Source organism: Ovis canadensis, chromosome 12, assembly GCF_042477335.2.
Source record: "Ovis canadensis isolate MfBH-ARS-UI-01 breed Bighorn chromosome 12, ARS-UI_OviCan_v2, whole genome shotgun sequence".
In the NCBI taxonomy this organism is placed as follows: Eukaryota; Metazoa; Chordata; class Mammalia; order Artiodactyla; family Bovidae; genus Ovis; species Ovis canadensis.
Genome location: NC_091256.1, coordinates 75,226,470 through 75,245,033, shown reverse-complemented (window position 1 = coordinate 75,245,033; position 18,564 = coordinate 75,226,470). Strand labels below are relative to the sequence as shown.

At 46.2% G+C, this 18,564-nt stretch overlaps 1 protein-coding gene across 6 annotated transcripts in view; it reads left to right on the top strand.

Moving 5' to 3' along the window:
• Positions 1-18,564, top strand: part of NMNAT2 (nicotinamide nucleotide adenylyltransferase 2) — a 219,724-nt gene that overhangs the window by 142,993 nt on the left and 58,167 nt on the right. The window contains exon 1 of one of the 6 annotated variants that reach the window (XM_069546268.1): positions 7,261-7,476. The exons of the other annotated variants lie outside the window; for them this stretch is intronic. Coding sequence (XP_069402369.1) covers positions 7,425-7,476 — 52 coding nt within the window. The 5' untranslated portion in view covers positions 7,261-7,424. Of the gene's footprint in view, positions 1-7,260; positions 7,477-18,564 lie in introns of those variants that run through there. 6 annotated transcript variants of the gene reach the window in all.

Here is an 18,564-nt window from a genome sequence, read left to right as displayed (position 1 = left end):
ATCAAGAGTTACAAATTTCCAGCCATAGATAAGTCATGAGGATAGAATTGCTGTCGATAACACTGGAGTAACATTGTATTGTGACAGGGGGTAAGTGGTCATATTATGGTAATCATTTCATAATATATAAAAATATTGAATCACTATGTTATACACTTGAAAGTAATAAAATATTGTATGTTAATTACAACTCAAGAGAGAAAGAAAGAGGGGACTTCCGTGGTGGTCCAGTGGTTAAGAATCCATCTTGCAGTGCTGGGGACGCTGGTTCTATCCTTGGTTGGGGAACTAAAATTGCACATACTGCTGGGCAACCAAGCCCACACCCATGAACTGCAGCTAGAGACGTCCAGGTGCACGGCAGCTGGAGAAGCCTGCACTCTGCAATTGAAGACGCAGCACAGCCAGAATTCAAAAGCAAGAACGGAATAGACAAAGAAAGAAAGGATGAAAGAAGCACTACGTGAGGAATGTGGAACCCAGCACAGCCAAAATTCAAAAACAAAAACGAAACAGACAAAGAAAGAAAGGATGAAAAAAGCACTATGTGAAGAATGTGGAACCCAGTGCAGAGCCAGAGAATGACATAAGGAAAATCATTTAGAAAGTAGCCAGAGATGTCCCTGAGAAGGTGCTGTCTTTTTGAAGGATCAGAAAAGAGGCGGAGCGATAGAGCACACATCCAAAGGCAGGAAAAGGCTTAGACAGAGCATTGGAGGAATTCAAAGAAAGCCAGGGCAGCTGGCATTTAGTGGTCCAGGGAGAGAAGTTTGAAATAAGGCTGGAAAGAGGGTAGAAGCCAGGCCAATGTAGAACCTTAGGGCTCAAAGCAAGGGGGCTGGATTATTTTAAGTAAAGGAAACTGTGATTGGACCCACATCTCACCGGTGTAAAACTTCCCACTGCAAACACTTAATTTTGTTTATTTTCCTATGATGAAATTCAGCTACTGAGAGTCCACGACCTCCTTGTGCAGGGACAGTAAGTTCTGAGACTCTCTTTTGAACACTCTTTCAGCGGTTTCAGAATTTTTCCCCTCAGATTTGCCTGGTGGTCCAGTGGTTAAGAACCCACCTGCCGATGCAGGGGACACAGGTTAGATCCCTGGTCCAGGAACCAAGATCCCACATGTTACGGAGCAACTACGCTCATGAGGTGCAACTACTGAGTCGCTGGGATATAGAACCTGTGCTCCGCAGCAAGAGAAGTCAATGAGAAGCCCCCCAACCTCAACTAGAGAGTAGCCCCCACTAGTGGAAACTAGGGACAGCCCACACACAGCAACGAAGACCCAGCACAGCCAAAAGTAAATTAAAAAGTAAATTTTAAAAAAGGAAAGAATCTTTCCCTCCTTTTCCGTCTCCCTTTCTCTCTGAATTTGCTCAAAATCCCAAGGGGCTTGTATGTTTCCCGATGTTGAAGGAGGAGCCTCTGACCCACATTGGCTGGTATCTGCTGTTTTCATGTCCCTTGTCATTTGTTGCCTTGCCCCAGGTAACAGGAAGTGACTGCTGAGGAATCTGCCCTCATCTCAGCTCTTAACACTGTGCCCCATCCTTCGTTTCCAGGTTGGTCATCCACCCTGAATCTTCCCATGTTGGAGCCCCTTGCCCCCTTTTCGATGATCCTCCATCAGGCCCCTAAGCTCTCGATTCCTAGATAACCTTTGTCCTACTTTGTACACAGGGGTTTATCAGATCTACTCCCCATCTTCTAGGAAGCCAAGATAACAGAGTGGGGCAGGGGGAAATCTGTGGGGAAGGTAGTATCTCAGGCCCGCTCTCTGCCTAGACCTGCTCATCTGCATTAACAGGGCACCCCTTGTAGGTGCTGGAATCTCTCTCTCCCTCCCAGGTTGCAGAGGGCAGTAGAGCCAAGTTCTTTCCATTCTCAGATTTTTCAAACTTCCAATTTTGACCTCACACACCAGTACTGAGGGGTGCGGCAGAGGGAGCAAGGCTCTATCCTTGTGTTTAAAGTGCCCCCTTTCCAGTGGAGTATTACTCAGCCATAAAAAAGAAATTGGGTCATTTGTAGAGACATGGATGGACCTAGAGAATGTCATACAGAGTGAAGTAAGTCGGAAAGAGAAAAAAAAAACCGTATATTAATGCATGTATGTGAAATCTAGCAAAATGGTATAGGAGGTCCTTATTTACAAAGCAGAAATAGAAACATATACATAGAGAACAGATGTGTGGATACCAAGGGATGAATGTAGAGACTGAGATTGACACATATACAGTATTAATACTATGTACAAAATAGATAAGGCTTACCAGGTGGCGCTAGTGGTAAAGAATCTGCCTGCCAGTGCAGGAGACACAGGTTCAATCCCTGGAAGATTCTACTCCAGGAAAATCCCCTGGAGTAGAAAATGGCACCCCACTCCAGTATTCTTGCCTGGAAAACTCCATGGCAGAGGAGCCTGGTGGGCTACAGTCCATGGGGCCGCAAAGAGTCTGACATGACTGAGCAACTGAGCCCAAAATAGATAACTAATGAGAACGTGATAGAGAGCACAGGGAACTCATTTAATGCACCATGGTGACCTGAATGGGGACGAAGTCCAAAAGCGAGGAGATATAGTTATACGAATGACTGATTCATTTTGCTGTACAGTAGAAACTAACAAAACTTTATAAAGCAATTATATTCCAGTAAAAATTAATTTAAAAAATAAAGTACCTCCTTTCAACCCCCTTCTCTGCTAAGCTCCATGCCCCAGTCATACAGACAGGAGAGAAGGGTCACTTGGAGTGTGGTGGGGGCAATGGAGATGGAAAGATCCTGGTGGGTTTTAGAGGCTGTTGATGGATCAGATATGGGAATTAAGGGAGAGGGAGGAACCAAAGTTACCTCCCTGGTTTCTGGCTTCAGCATCTAGGTCCTGGGCAGTGTCACTGTTGCAGGGAGGGAGCAGGTGGGGAGTGGTGGTGGCTCAGATTTGGGAATGGCTACGAAGAGCCTACTGTTGTATGCATCTCAAGTTTGAGATTTTTGTGAGACACAGTCAAGGGAGAGATGTCAAGCAGATAATTAGATTTCTGAGATTAGAGCTCAAAGGCAAAGTCTGAAAAGTGATACATATTTGGGAGGTGTCAGCAGACAGATGGTTCTTAAAATTGTGAGTGTGTTGGTGGTTTCGTCGCTAAGTCATGTCCAACTCTGTGCAACCCCATGGACTGTAGCGCACCAGGCTCCTCTGTCCATGGGACTTTCCAGGCAAGAATACTGGAGTGGGTTGCCCTTGCCTTCCCCAGTGGATCTTCCCAACCCAGGAATAGAACCCCGGTCTCCTGCATTGCAGGCGGATTCTTTACCGCTGAGCCACCAGGGAAGCGAAAATCGTGAGAATGGACACTAAATAGTCTCAAGTGCTCAGGGAGGGCTTAGACTTCGCTGTGTGGTCCTGAGATTTCATCCCGTGATTTGGATAAGAAGAGTTTCGTCTCCAGGTGGCTGCTCCGTGGCCCCAGGTGGTGGTTCCGTGATCCCCTGCCGGCTGCTGCTGCTCCCTCTGTAGACTCTCCTTAGTCTGCTGACAGGTGAGAGCTGCTGGCTAGGGACAGTACTTGGGACACATCCAGCTCATGAGGAATAAGGGCAGGAGGAGGGAATGGTCTGCCCAGTTGGAGGGAGGGGGTGGAGGGGATCTTTCTAGATGAGAAGGAGCAACCTCACCCTAGATGGTGGTGGTGGTGGAGCAGAGGTCAAGGCCCACTGGACTCAGGTCTAAGGAGACCTGGGACCACACGCTGGGACATGTTCTTCCCTCAAAGGTCTCTCAGGCATATTTCATGTTCATACCCTGCATAAACCCAGACAGTACAATCTCAGAGGGCCATCATATGCAGAAAACTCAGTTCCACATTTACTTATAACTTAAAAGAAATTCCATCTTTATCATCAAGGATGTTGTTGTTGTTCGGTCGCTAAGTCATGTCCGACTCTTTGCGACCCTATGGATCGCAAATCATGGCTTCCCTGTCCTTCATTATCTTCCGGAGCTTGTTCAAACTCATGTCCACTGAGTCAGTGATGCCATCCAACCATCTCATCCTCTGTCGTCACCTTCTTCTCTTTCCTTCAAGCTTTTCCAACATCAGGGTCTTTTCCCATGAGTGGGCTGTTCTCATCAGGTGGCCAAAGTATTGGAGTTTCAGCTTCAGCATCAGTCCTTCCAATGAACATTCAGGGTTGGTTTCTTTTAGGATTGACTGGTTTGATCTCCTTGCAGTCCAGGGGACCCTCAAGAATCTGGCATGTTAAAGGCATTCAAATGTATGGTCCCAGCAAGATTAATTCAAATTTTATATCTTTTTCTATTCAGATAGTTTTCACCCTAAAGCTGCTCTGGCACCATTTTCAAGCCTCTCCCTTAGATAAACTCTTCTACCCCAGCCTCTGAACTTTCCCCTGTCTCTCAACCTTTTATTATGATTTGACCTCTCTCCTAGGAAGAAAGAATGCATCATTTTTTTTAGCATGGAGAAAGAGGTTTGTGGAATTAGGCTGACATGAAAGGATTCTCTTTGGTGGGATGAAGGGATGGACATGTTTGTTTCATCACACCATGACTTGTAGCTTACAGGTCAAATTACACTTATGTGCTCTCATTCGAAATTCCCAGCTACCCTGCAGGTTAGTTGTTCTTATTAATCCAATCCAATTTCAAACTAAGGCTCAGATAGGATATGACTTTCCCAAAGCCACATAGCTTAAAAAATGGCAGAGAGAGAGGACCCGCACTGCTTGCCAGCATGAAGGTGGCTCAGATGTGGGATGTACCAATGAAAGAAATGGAGGGAGATAGTTTCTCTCTCTGTGTTCTCCCCTTTCTTCTCTGCTTGCCAGTCTCCCCTCATTCTTTTTCAGTAGCAGAAGGACCGGGGCAGCTCCACTGCCTTGTTAGGAAATTAGGTGTGAAACAAGGAACTGGGATCTATCTGGCGTTTCTCTGCGTCTTTATTTGTAATAAAATGAAGAGCTTAGAACTGATGACTTTGGATTGAATTCTGTGAACACTGGAGTAAGTCACAGAAAGCAAGGCTGCCTCGTGACCCAGTCCTGACACGGTGATGTACTCAGGGAAACAACTGTCGGATAGACAAAAAGTAATTCACAAAGAAATCTTAGTCTCAGCTGAAATCCCTCAAAGAATACCAAAACTGCATTCAGCTCAAGACAGAGCAACACTTGAAAAAAAATCTGTCTCACCATGTACATTTCAAATACAACTCATGTAAAGTAAAAAATAAATAGATAAAACAAAGGAAAAAAAAAAAACAAATACAACTCTCTCTCTCTCTCTCTCAAGAACCATCACCACTCTCCACACTCCTAAAATTCTCCAAGCCCAAATACTCGCATTTTTCTTTTCTTCTCATCTCACTCTCAGGATCTTTTTATTTCTCTTCCACCAGTAACACAGAGAGTTACCTTCCAGAGGAAATCAATCTACCCAGTCTGGTTTCTCTAAATTCCCTCCTTTCCCTTTACCCCAATTCAGCAGAGAATGCAGTGTTGTCCCAGAATTCTCCATGATAGGCAGAGAAGAGGAGAGGCTGTTATTAGAGATGAGTAATGATTTTCCTATCACATTGGGACATAGCCAGGAAAATTCGAGAGCATGGGAACTCCTTCACATTGCAGACACTCAAAGACAGAGCAGATGGTGGAAAACTCCCTCTGAGGTCTTCCTAGATTGTATATCATCCTCAACTCCCCAGCTGAGAAGTTCCCCAGTTGCTTACTCTTGTCGGATGGGTCCCTCCACCAAGGACCTCTCTGGACACGCATAGAATAGTGGAAGAAAGAAGGAAAGGAAGGGAGGAAGGAGAAAAAGGGAAGAAAAGGATGGCCCTGTCACCGTCCTAGGTGGATGGAGGCACTGCTGAGAGGGAAGAACTGCCTTGAGATTCTCTAGAAGAGTTTCCCATCCTGTTCTTGTTTCTCCTTCTGCTCCTAAGAGAGCTGGCTCAGCCTCGGGGAAATCAGGGTAACCCTTCGCTTTGCTCAACACTTGCATGTGTCATCTCATCTAAACTTTAGTACCACCTGGGCATTGTGTAGACATTGCAGTGAGATGGTCTGTGGATGAGTCTTTCTTCCACGCTGGTATATAAACTACTCTTGGCAGGACTCGATTTTGTAGATCATTGCATTCCTGGCACTCAGCCTAGCCCACTGGCACAGAATAGTAGATGCTCCATGCTGGTGGAATGAAAGTAAGCAGAGCAAATATTTTTTAAGTGAGTCAACTAAAATCCAGAGCCACCAACCAGTTTCAGGCTGGGTCATATCATGTAGAGGTGTGCATACACCTGCGTCCCAGTGCTCGGGCTTCTGAGTCCAGACTTGGTGTGATTCCTGACTCTGACACTTAAAGCAAGTCCTTAGCTTCTCATTTGTAAACTGTGCTTAATGATACCTGTCCCAGTAGAGCAGATGTGATGATAAAATAAACAGTAACAACAAGAAGGTGCTTTTAAAAATCCTTAGCAGAGGAATTCCCTGATGGTCCATTGGCTAAGACTGCCAATGTAAGGGGCCCCAGGTTCGATCCCTGGTCAGGGAATTAAAGCCTACATGCCACAGCTAAGAGATCCTGTGTGCTGCAACAAAAACCTGGCACAGCCAAATAAGTAAAAATAAATATTTTAAAAATCTTGGACTTCCCCTGGTGGCGCAGTAGCTAAGAATATGCCTGCCAATGCAGGGGACATGGGTTTGATCCTTGGTCTGGGAAGATTCCATATGCCTCGGAGGAACTAAGCCTGTGCATCACAACTCCTGAGCCCACGTGCAGCTACTGAAGCCTGTGTGCCTCAGAGCCCACACACTGCAACGAAGAGCAGCCCTTGCTCACTATGACTACAGAAAGCCCGTGCAAAGCAATGAAGACCCAGTGCAGCCAAAAAAAATTATGGGAAAAAAAAATCCTTAGCAGCTTTCCACTTCTTGGCCCTTCCCTCCTTCTTGCCCCAGGCACCTGGACCCCAGAACACCTGTGTTCTGTGTCTGGATCACCAACACCCTCTGTTCCTGCATCTGATTTTAGGAAGTCCAGTGAAGGTAAAAGTAGAGATCAGCAGTTTGGGGCTGGTCCGGTGGTGTGTGTATCTACACGGCCTCGGCAGATGGAGCCCGCGGCCTCTGGCTCACCCAAGGCAAGACGGACTTAGGCCTTTTCCCAGGGGGAGGAGGCTGGACTATGTTTTGCGGCCCTCTCTTTCCCCAACCCTCCCTTCCCTGTTCAGGAGCCGCCCAGCCCTCAGAAATTCCTCCCGCTCCACCCCCTCTGGGGGATTTCCTTTCTCAAGGAAAGCAAGATGACCTCGCTCCGGTTTTGGAATTCCAAAATCAAGCGGGAATAAATCTGCCAGAGCTGACCTGTCTTCTAAACACAGAACTCAACGCAAATGCTCCTTTCCTGTGGGCATCGCCTCTGCACGCCACCCCGACCCCCACCAAGTAAGAAGCCAGCTCCAAAGACGCCCTGACTCTCCATCTGACCCAGGCTTTTCTCTCACAGACCGGGCTAGCGTCTGCAGATAGGTAGGAGAGCTTCACGATGGGGGACCAGAAGGCCCAAGAAAATCAGAGTGAGGAGAGCTCTTGGGATCCAGGGCTGGGATCCCAGGGCCTGCAGGGTAGGTGAGGCAGCAACGGGGTTAACCTGGGCCCAGTGCCCAGGATTAGAGGCTCAATTCCCCACTGTCAGTGGAACTCAGCTCCCATAGCTCCAGGAGCTCACCTCTGTCATTAAAACAGTGATTGTAAAGCCTGTAGCGCAGCGCTGGGCACATATTCAACACTCAGAAACCTGGCCTGTTGTCCTGACTCTTACAACCCTTACTGCGCTTGGCTGTTATGTATCTCTCGCCCACACTGGGTGCTCTGTTTGTCTCTTGCGCTTAGCAGAATATCCAGCTCACAGTTGATACTAATTAAATTATTCTGGGACACTAGTCAAGACTCTTTGAATAACTCTTAGCATTGACTTGGGCAGAGGCCTGTCCCTTGATGAGTGACAAAATTTCTGGGGTTAATGAAAGGTAGGGAAACTGAGTCAACCCTAGCAGGGCTTCTCTGCTTCCAGAGACTGCCTGAAGGTGAGTTGATTGCAGGTGGTAAGGGCTGGGGAATCAGATTTTAGAAAACCAGGGGTCAGGCTAATGCTGGGGTTGGGGATATGGGGCTGAGAGATGCAGGGTGAAGCTGGGACGACTGTGTGTAGTTAAAGGGCTGACCAGCCTGGCCACACAGTCCTGTGGCTGCCACTTTTGAGACATGACCCAAGGGCCCCAGTTTCTAGAGAGAGCTGCCCCACCTTGACACATGTTCCTGAATTTCCCATTTTAGAGTCATTTTTCTAGAGAGAGACACCTGAGGGCTCTTGTCAAAATATATTTGTTACAGATGGATTGGGTAACATTTATGAAATCCACACCTGTCTAGTGATCAGCAGTTCTAGAATCCTGGGTGACCACTAGCCAGGGCCGGAGGGAGGCTCTGAGGTCTGGATCATGGCGCCCACCCAAGGAGGTGAATAAAATTCCAACATGCAGAGCCAGGGCCCAGCGTGAGAAGCTGGTGCTGCTGTGAAAAAGCTCAGTTTCCTCAAGTGGGAGGAAAGAGGATCAGAGGAGGCACTATTTCCAACAAATGCTGCCTAGTATACAATATACTGGCTTCCCAGGTAGCACAGTGGTGAGAACCCACCTGTCGATGTGGGCAAGGCAGGAGATGCAGGTTCAATCCCTGGGTCGGGAAGAGCCTCTGGAGGAGGAAATGGCAGCCCACTCCAGAATACTTGCCTGGAGAATTCCATGGATGGGGAAGCCTGGCGGGCTGCAGTCCACGGAGTCACAGAGTCAGACATGACCGAGTGCACGTGCACACACACACACACACACACACACACAGAGTATACTCTATCCCCATGGTGTGCGTGCATGCTAAGTTGCTCAATCATGTCTGACTCTTTGTGACCCCATGGACTGTAGCTCACCAGGCTCCTCTGTCTGTGGTATTCTCCTTGCCCTCCTCAAGGGGATCTTCCTGACCCAGGGACTGAACTTGCATCTCTTTCGTCTCCTGAGTTTATTCCCTCCTTCCCCACCGCTTAGTGTTGGGTGTCAATACTGAAGATGATCTGCTGAGGGCTGGGGGTGGGTGGGCAAGGTGGCGAGCCCGATGAGATCCAGTCCTGCCCTCCAGAGCACAAGTGCAGTGTCAGCAGTCCTGGACAGTCCATCGGAGACCCATGGCCGACCAGCTCCAAGGCCCAGGATGCCTGGTGGAGCTGGCCTGCCCTGGGTCTGCGGCTGATATTAACAGCAGCCTGGGAAGAAATCCGGGGCTGTTGTTTGGCTCAGCACATGATCTTCACAGACACAAAAGAGAAAAATGGGTCAGGAGGAATGTGCTTGGTGTGAATCCACTCCCTTTTCAAGCTGGAGAGCCTGCAGGAGAGAAGGGGCCAGCCCCGCTCTCCGCTCCCCTCGGCTCCCATTCCACAGTGGGGCTGCTGGTCTCAGGGAGGAGTCAGGGAGACAGACGCTCAGCCCGCGCCCACTGCCTCCTCGCTGTTCACATGGCTCTCCCTGACCTGTGTCATAATGAGTTCCAGATTCCAAGGGGGATGTCCCTGGGAACCCGAGCACATGGTGTCAGAGGGGACCCTGGGCTTGTGATGTCACCAACATTCCCAAGGAAAGCTGCCTCCAGCCCCCCACCTGCAGATGGTGTCAGGATGGGCGGAAAATGAGCCCAGGAAGAGAAAAACAGGCTGAATCCTCCCCCCAGAGTGGGCCTTCTTTCACTAATCACTGAATTAGAAACCTCCACGTATCAAAGATTAAAGGCTCTGGTTACTCTGAATTTGGTGGTTCGCTCAGCTCATAGGCTCCTCTCATATATTAAAAGCTGTTAGGATGTGATGTCTTTAATTCGCCTTGAGTTAAATGCACACACACCCCCACAGTAGCTGTCCTCAGTGGTATAGCACCCACTAAAGGAATGCGGGACACGCATGCTGCCAAACACGCATGATGCATGTAAATGGTCACATGGAGATGCTGTGTCAATGGGGAACTTGGTGCTTATCCTTTATTTTGTTAAAACAGTTGAAATAAATGCATTTATATTAAAAAAAATAAAACAGTTGAAATATAAATGGACCCTTTGAGAAGCATGTGCAAAAGCATTTTATTTCTGTCTTTCTGTCTGCCCCGAGTGATTTCAGCCAGGCACAGATGGTCATCACAGTATGAAGGACAGTCCACTAAATATGCTCTTTTATTTTTTAAAAATCATAAGCAGCATCTTTTTGTTGAGGTAGGCGAATGTTCTAGATAACAAGAGAAAACCCTTGGATAGAATATTAAGATAGAGTGTTAATTTAAACTTTTGACCGAATTACTATAGTTTTTAATCTCTTAAAATCTGTATGAGGTGATATTAGGATCTTAAATTCTCAAAACTATCATGTACAAAGTATAGAACTTTGGTAATTTTCACTTTCAGACTGGAAAATCTAGTTTTTAGGTGCTTGCACTTTTATCTATATCTGTGTTGCAGTTCAGCTCAGAGCTGTGTATAGGATGAGTATCTAAGAGTATTATCAAGTGTTTCATTTGATAAGGAGGGGCCAGGTACATAAGGATGTAAAAAGAAGTAAACCATAGCCCTAAACTACAGTTGCACCAAAGAAAATGGGAACAGACTTGTTATTGGTGATATACACAGAGCTGTGGAAAGAATGGATTTTGCTACTAAAGGCCCAGGGACTTGGCGAGGTGAATTGGACTTTGAAGGGTGGGCAGGTGTTACCAGCAGGGGAAGGACATCTGAGGCAGAAGGAACACAGGGGTGAAGGGGGTGTGTTCAGGGATCCACGTTGCTGGGGACGAGGGCATGCCTGAGGCTGCAGCAGAAGCGGAAGAGGAGGGTTCAGATTTAAGGGCCAGATACGCTCTCAGCTTGGGAGTCTGGGCCTCATCCTGCAGGCAAGTTGTGAAAAGTTTGAAGGCATACTGGAGGCTGAATGGGTGACCCTGGAGACTGTAAGAAGGTTCCACATGGGACACCCTGCAGGCAGCTTCTGACTTTCAGCCCAGATTGCTGCTGGCAGGGTCCGCCTCATAAACAGAAGGCCCAGAGCTGTAGCTCAGCACAAACCACCCATTCCCCATAGCTACTCACCCAGCAGGGCCCTGGAGAGAAAACCCAGCCGTGGCTGGCGCCAAACCATAGCTCTCTGATTCAAGGCGTTTGTTCCAGCCTTCCCCTTTGGGGCTACCGTTGGTAATAATTAGTGATTAATTCATATGTAATTGTTGTTGGATTTTAAGGGGTATGTTTCTCAAAAGGAGATGCTTGAAAATAGAAATATCTAAGTATCTTGTGAAAACGGCAGGAACACAGTGTTTTGAACATTGTGTGTGTGTGTGTGTGTGTGTGTGCACGCGCACGCACGTATATGTGTGTGTATGCACTCAGTCATGTCTGATTCTTTGTGACCCCATGGACTATAGCCTGCCCGGATCCTCTGTCCATGGAATTTCCCAGGCAAGAATACTGGAATGGGTTGCCATTTCCTTCTCCAGAGGATCTTCTCGACTCAAAGATTGAACCCTCCTCTCCTGCGTCTTTTGCCTTTGCAGACGGGTTGTTTACCACTGCACCATATGGGAAGCCCCATATTTTGGACATTAGTTTTCTTTTTTCCTTGCTAACCAAATACCTGGTTATCCATGCCTAGTGAAAGACAGTACCGCTAGTTACCCAAATATCCAGAAGCCGGATATCTCAGTCTCTTTGGTGGTAATTACTCAAATTGCTGTCTATTGCTCCTTAAGAGATGTGATCAAAGACATACTTGAATCTCTGTGACTGTCCCACTTTAAAGCACAGTATTTTTATAACTTTACAAGAAATGAGTTTTGTTCTTTTCTATTCTATAGTATGCTCATAAATTTCTAAATTTGTCATGGTTAAATTGAACAGAGCACTGATGGGTGTGTGTGTGTGTGTGTGTGTGTGTGTGTGTGTGTGTGTGTGTGTTGGGGAAGGGTCACTGGCAGTGGAGAGGGAGAAATTAGGGTGGTTATACATTTGTTGCCAGTGTCATCAATGAAAACTGTGGGATTGGGTTTCATAGGAAAGGACCCTGGTTGGAGAAATGTTGGCAAGTAACCATCCTGAATAATTACAAGCAAAAGCACTATTGTTATTGAGCATTGTGTCACTTTAAAATAGATTATTTCTCAATAATATTTGCATGCCCAGCCTGTCCACTATAGGCCTATTTTGTGACTTAGTTCATTTCATCCTCACAGCAACCTGTGAAAGAGATGCCGGCACTGTCTCCATTTTACAGATAAAGAAACTGAGGCTTCAGAAAGTAGTCACATTCCCGGAGAGTAGTAAAGCCAGGATTTAGACCTAGATATTCCAGGAGGTCCTTGGAAAAAAGTGTTTTGCAGATTCAGTCTTTGAAACCACATTCAGCCTTCCTTCAACAGGAAAAGTAGGAGTTTAATTAATTGTCACTAAAATGTCCTTTTTGTTGGGAAATAGACATCAATGTATTTAGGAAAGCAAAAAGGCAACTTACTATCAAAAAGTTTAAAAAGTAATGATACTATGCTTGCTCCTTGGAAGAAAAGCTATGACAAACCTCAACAGCATATTAAAAAGCAGAGACATCACTTTGCTGACAAAGGTCCGTACAATTAAAGTATGGTTTTTCCAGTAGTCATGTACGGATGTGAGAGCTGAACCATAAGGAGGCTGAGTGCCAAAGAATGGATGCTTTTGAACTGTGGTTCTGGAGAAGTCTCTTAAGAGTTCTTTGGATTGCAAGATCAAACGAAATGAACCCTGAATATTCATTGGAAGAACTGAAGCTGAAGCTGCACTACTTTGGCCACCTGATGCAAAGAGCCAACTCGTTAGAAAAGACACTGATGCTGGGAAAGAATGAAGGCAGGAGGAGAAGGGATGACAGAGGATGAAATGGTTGGATGGCATCATTGACTCAATGGACATGAGTTTGAGCAAACTCTGGGAGATAGTGAAGCCTGGTGTGCTGTAGTCTATAGGGTTGCAAAGAGTCAGACACGACTTAGCAACTGAACAACAATACTATGAATATACAGAAAGAAAAAATGACAAAGCAAACATGGTAAGGTATTAACAAATAAGGAATCTGGGTGAATGGTGTATGGAGTTCATTGTACTACTCCTACAACTTATTTCTAAATCTGAAATTAAGATTTTCAAGAACTACACCAAAACAACAAAAGCCTGTGACTAACATGCCTAGAAAAAATAATTCTGTCTTTTTCTGTTTTATAAAATGCTCGTGGATTTCTAAATGTGTTTGGTTGAACTGGGCAGAACACCAAGATGATAACGGTGATGGTGATGATGGTGGTGATGATGGTGAGGTGTGCATGTAGGGGGCCTGAAGTCTAAGATGTATCATACAACTGCTTACTCTGATCTGAGCAGCAGCCCACTTCTTGGGGTCCATGTGACAAAAGAAAAGTCATAACTACATTTCACGGCTGTTAGTCATCAGGTTATAAAGCAGACCCTTCTGTCCTCCAACCTGAGAGGCAGTAAGCAGGTCCTTCCAGGGAGCCTCCCTAGGGACAGGCCTCTTTGTCCACTCCTGCCAAGAGGGTGCAAAGAGGTTCATGTCATTTGAACTTTCAAAAGAAAAATTCGTTACCAGAAGTGTGCTAGGAAATAGTGCAATTCGTTTAGCCTGATGATTATATAATATTATTTTCCATCTAGAAAATAGGTTGCTGAAAATTCCTTTCGATGCTGCTTGTCTGAACTATTCCCTCACAACTTTTCATAAAGAACCAATTAGTGAATTAAGGCTTGCAAGGAGAAAGGGTCTCTCTCCCTTCATCTCTAGCCAGGAGTCCCTAAATCTTTGCTTGTTCCAAAATCCTGTGCCCTTTAACTACTGTGCACAGAAGCCATTCGTCTGTCAGCTCAGGGGGATATTTGAAGCTGAGATACAGGACTCCCTAGAGGAATTCAGTTTATGAGGGCAAAGGGGATGGAGCGAATAGAGAGGAAGAAGGCAGGTAAACAGAACAAAGAGTGTCCCAGATCCCTGTCCTTCACTCTAGCAGGGACAAACCTCCACGAGCAGCCTCTTGGGGTGAGCAGGAATCTTAGGCCTAATCACACAAAACCCTCCTGAATGGCTGGGAAATCCCTTTGTCAAGCAGGATTTTGTCATAATGGTATTTGACTTGGTTGTTTTTTCCAGTAACAGTCCCTTGTGCTAAAACCAGCAGAAAGGCAGACTCTGAAATCCCATCGCCTGTTTTTTTTGCCTCTTGGGGTTGTAATTCTTCCACCTGGGTTACTGTTGTTAGTTTCTACTTTACCAAAACAGAGGCCTTGTTTTGTTTATCTAGAACAGGGTTTCTCAACCTTGGTACTATTGATATATTGGACCAGATCATTCTTTGTTGTAGGCCAACTAAAAGCCAAAGGTCCCCTCTTTCCCAGTGTTGTTCAGTCGCTCAGTCACGCTCAACTCTTTGCGACCCCATGGACTGCAGCACGCCAGGCTTCCCTGTCCTTCAGTGTCTCCCAGAGTTTGCTCAGACTCATGTCCATTGGGTTGATGATGCCATCCTACCATCTCATCCTTTGTCACCCTGTTCTCCTCCTGCCTTCAGTCTTTCCCAGTATCAGGGTATTTTTCAGGAACCAACTCTTCATATCAGGTGGCCAAAGTGTTGGAGCTTCAGCTTCAGCATCAGTCCGTCTAATGAATATTCAAGGTGGATTTCCTTTAGGATTGACAGGTTTGATCTCCTTGCTGTCCAAGGGACTCTCAAGAGCCTTCTCCAGCACCACAGTTCGAAAGTATCAATTCTTCAGTGCTCAGCCTTCTTTACGGTGCAGCTCTCACATCTGTACATCTGACTACTGGAAGAAACCACAGCTTTAGCTATATCACACCTTCTAGGTGTGATGATCAACAAATGTCTCCTGGGAGCAAAATCAACCCCAGTTGTGAACAACTAATCTAGAAACTTCCATAAGAATCGGGGTCTTTCTGACCTTCTTGGGAAACCGCTGGGGACAGGCAAGGGACTGGAGCAAATTCGAAGGAATCTGATTCAAGGTTGGGCTAATGTGGGGGAGAGGAATAGCTGTGACTTGGTATCAGAGGCATTCTGGAAGTCAGGGTTCGCTGTATGACACTGAGTCCTGGTTCTAAAGCATCAGGGCTGCATCATATTCTGTGTTCACACAGTGTTGGAAAGAGGTCCTGGGAGCAGGGCAGTATGGGAAGCTGACTTAGACATTCTGAGATTCAGATTGCCAGGTCAAGGGTTTTGAATAATCAGAAATATGGCATCTTAAGAATGTTTGGGAGAGTCCATCTGAAACCCATCTAGGTTGATTGCAGATTTACCTGATTCTGATGGGCTCTTTCCTCTTTAATTAGAGCTGCCTTCTCTGGGGAAGGTCGCGAAACTCATCTTTTACATTCCAAGAACAGAGCTATGGGCCACCCGGGGTGAATTTCTATGATTCTTCGAGTGTCCCATTTATATTTTCAGAAGAGTGCTGAGACGGTTCATCCAAGAGAAAATATTGGCTATGCTTAAAATTAGGATTAAAAAAGTCTGGCCTTCTAGGGGGCACTGTAACTTTAGCTAAAAACAGGAACAGAAGCCAGAGAAGTATGCTTAAGCTCAGAGTGCATGCAGTCAGGAGCATGAGTGTGGGACTTGGGAATTTTGTGCATGTTTTCCTAATTCCTGGGGTCCCCTTTTGTTTTTGTTTTGTCTTTGATATTTATTTATTTGGCTTCACCAGGTCTTAGCTGCAGCATGTGAGATCTAGTTCCCTGACCAGGGATCAAACCCGGGCCCCTATGTTGGGAGAATAGAGTCCTAGCCACTAGATCATCAGGGAAGTCCCCTGGGGTCCCTTTTGACTCTTGGTTTAGGGAAACAGTCCTGCTACCCATTTCATAAACTAACAACATAATATCAGGTTGTTGACTAAATTGCTGTGTTCTAGGGAAGGAATTTGACCAGATCAAGATAGGGTCCTAACAAAATAATCCGCATAATTGATTAACAAAATTTAATTCTTCTATAATATTTTCCTATAATTATTACTGTAATTCTCCTATAATATTTCTCTCCACTTAACACAGGTCTTTTCACTTTTAAAAATACTATCGTAGTTACCAACAGCCTTGTAAGGTGCAGATGAACATCTCTTCCAGAAGTACATGACAGGAACCCTGGTGATTGGCGGGCTCGCGTCTGTTTCTCACCTGGACTCCTGTGGCTGTCCCTTAATTGGTCTCACTGACTCCACTCTTGCCCCCTCACTATTCATTTTCCACCCAACAGCCGATCGTGAACTTTCAAAAATGTGACTCAGATTGTTCTCCTGCCCACAGGCCTCCAGCCAACAGGCCTCCAAGCACTTAGCATAAAAGCCCAAATGTCTTCCCGACTTGCAAGGCCCTTCCCCGTGGGTCTCCCTCAGCCCTCTCTGACTTCAGCGTTTCCAGGGCTTTGTACCGGCTGCTCTCTCTGCTCTGCCTCACGTTCCTTCCAGATCTTTGTGTGGCGGACACCTTGGCATCCACTTCTCTGCCCCATTGTTACTTCTGCAGAGAAGCTGCCCTGCACCATACGCTCTCTGTTTCGTCTTCTTCCCTTCCCTTCTATCGTTAGCTGAATTTCATGTACACTCCTAGAGTCTTATTCAAATGTCATCACACTCTAGGGATCGTTCTGTGCCTCAGTTTCCCCACCCCCAACAATGTGTCTTAGAGGGCTTCCATGTCAGACTGGATAGGCCAACCTCATTCTTTAAATGGCTGCATAGTATTCCTTTTACTGTACCCACCCCCCACCACAATTTGTCTGACACCTTCCATACAGATTTCTGATTTTTTACTGTTGCAAATAATGCTGAAGTGGAACATCTCTTGGAACAAATCTCTGTGCACATGTGCAAGTTTTTTCCATAGTATGGGTTCTTGGAGGTAGAATTGTCAGGTCAAAGGTTATGCCCATTTGTCCTTTTGACAGATGCTGATTGCCATATTGCTTTCCTAAAAGGCTTTATTAAATTATCCTCCCACTAACAGTGTGTTAGAATGCATACCTCCCTTCATCCTCCCTGACACGAATTAGTATCATTTTTTTTTAATTGCCTTGAGGGACATACAGCAATGGTGCCTTATTTCACATCAGAATCCTAACAGCCATTTTCAGATTGCTTCATGCTGGTGTCCCCTGGATTCATGCCTCCAAGTCAGCTCAGGGAGAAGCAGCAAAAATCTCTGTGAGCTCTGAACCTTTTAGAAGAGTCTCATCCATCGTACCAGAAGCCTCTGTCCTCCCTGCTGGCAGGGCTCAATCAATAACCTGGAGAGCAGTGGGCCAGCCTGACATTTCCTGCACGCAGCTCCCTCTCCCATCCATCATCCGAACATACCCGGCAACTCAGCTAATGCTCTACAGTGAGTGACAATCTGCCCAAGAGAGGTGGTGAGCACCAAGAAAATCATCTAACGGGGGGCACCGACAAGCACTGCAGGTCAAAAGGAAGACTTCTGAGACTTCTTACTCCCATGTTGGCAAGCTGCGTATTTTCAGAGTTTTTGAATTTTTCTTGTCCTGGCTTCACTTTGGCTATAAGGAAAAATCTCAGTTTTCCACCTTCCTATATAGGGAAAAATCCGTTTCTTCTCTGCTGTGAGACCATTCCTTCCTTCCTTGTGTGTCTCCTTTACTCCTCATACAAAACACACTTCTGCTACTTTTGGTGACCAAATGTCTGCAGGTTTTTCTCCACAACTAGCAGTTCCTGCCACACCAGCCTGGTATCTTACAATGTATCTCGCTTCTGATGCTACCTGTCCTGAGAGAGCAGATCCCACAGGTGAAGGGCTCCGTCCCACCAGAGTGTCCCCTCCCTGCAAGCCCAGACCCTCCCCAACATCCCACATACTTCAAACACCAGTAGAAAGCTCAGGTGCTTTTGACCAAACTCTGCAGATGGGAGGTTCTAAAAACTCCCTCCTTAGTTTTGATTAATTTGCTAGAGTGGCTCACAGAGCTCAAGGAAGCGCTTACTTAATGTTTGCCAGCTTATTAAAGAATACGACAAAGGATACAGATGAACAGCCAGGGGAAGAGATACATTGGGTGAGATCAGGGACAGTCCTGAGCGAAGGATCTTCTGTCTCCGTGGAGTTGGGGTGCGACACCCTCCCAGTGGTGTGTTCTGGCTTGGAAGTTCTCTGAACCCCCTACTGTTGCGATTTTTATGGCAGCTTCTTCACTTGAAGTGAAAGTGAAAGTGAAGTCGCTAAGTCATGTCCAACTCTTTAGCGACCCCGTGGACTGTAACCTACCAGGATCCTCTGTCCATGGGATTTTCCAGGCAAGAGTATTGGAGTGGATTGCCATTTCCTTCTCCAGAGGATCTTCCTGAGCCAGGGATTGAATACAGGTCTCCTGCATTGTGGGCATA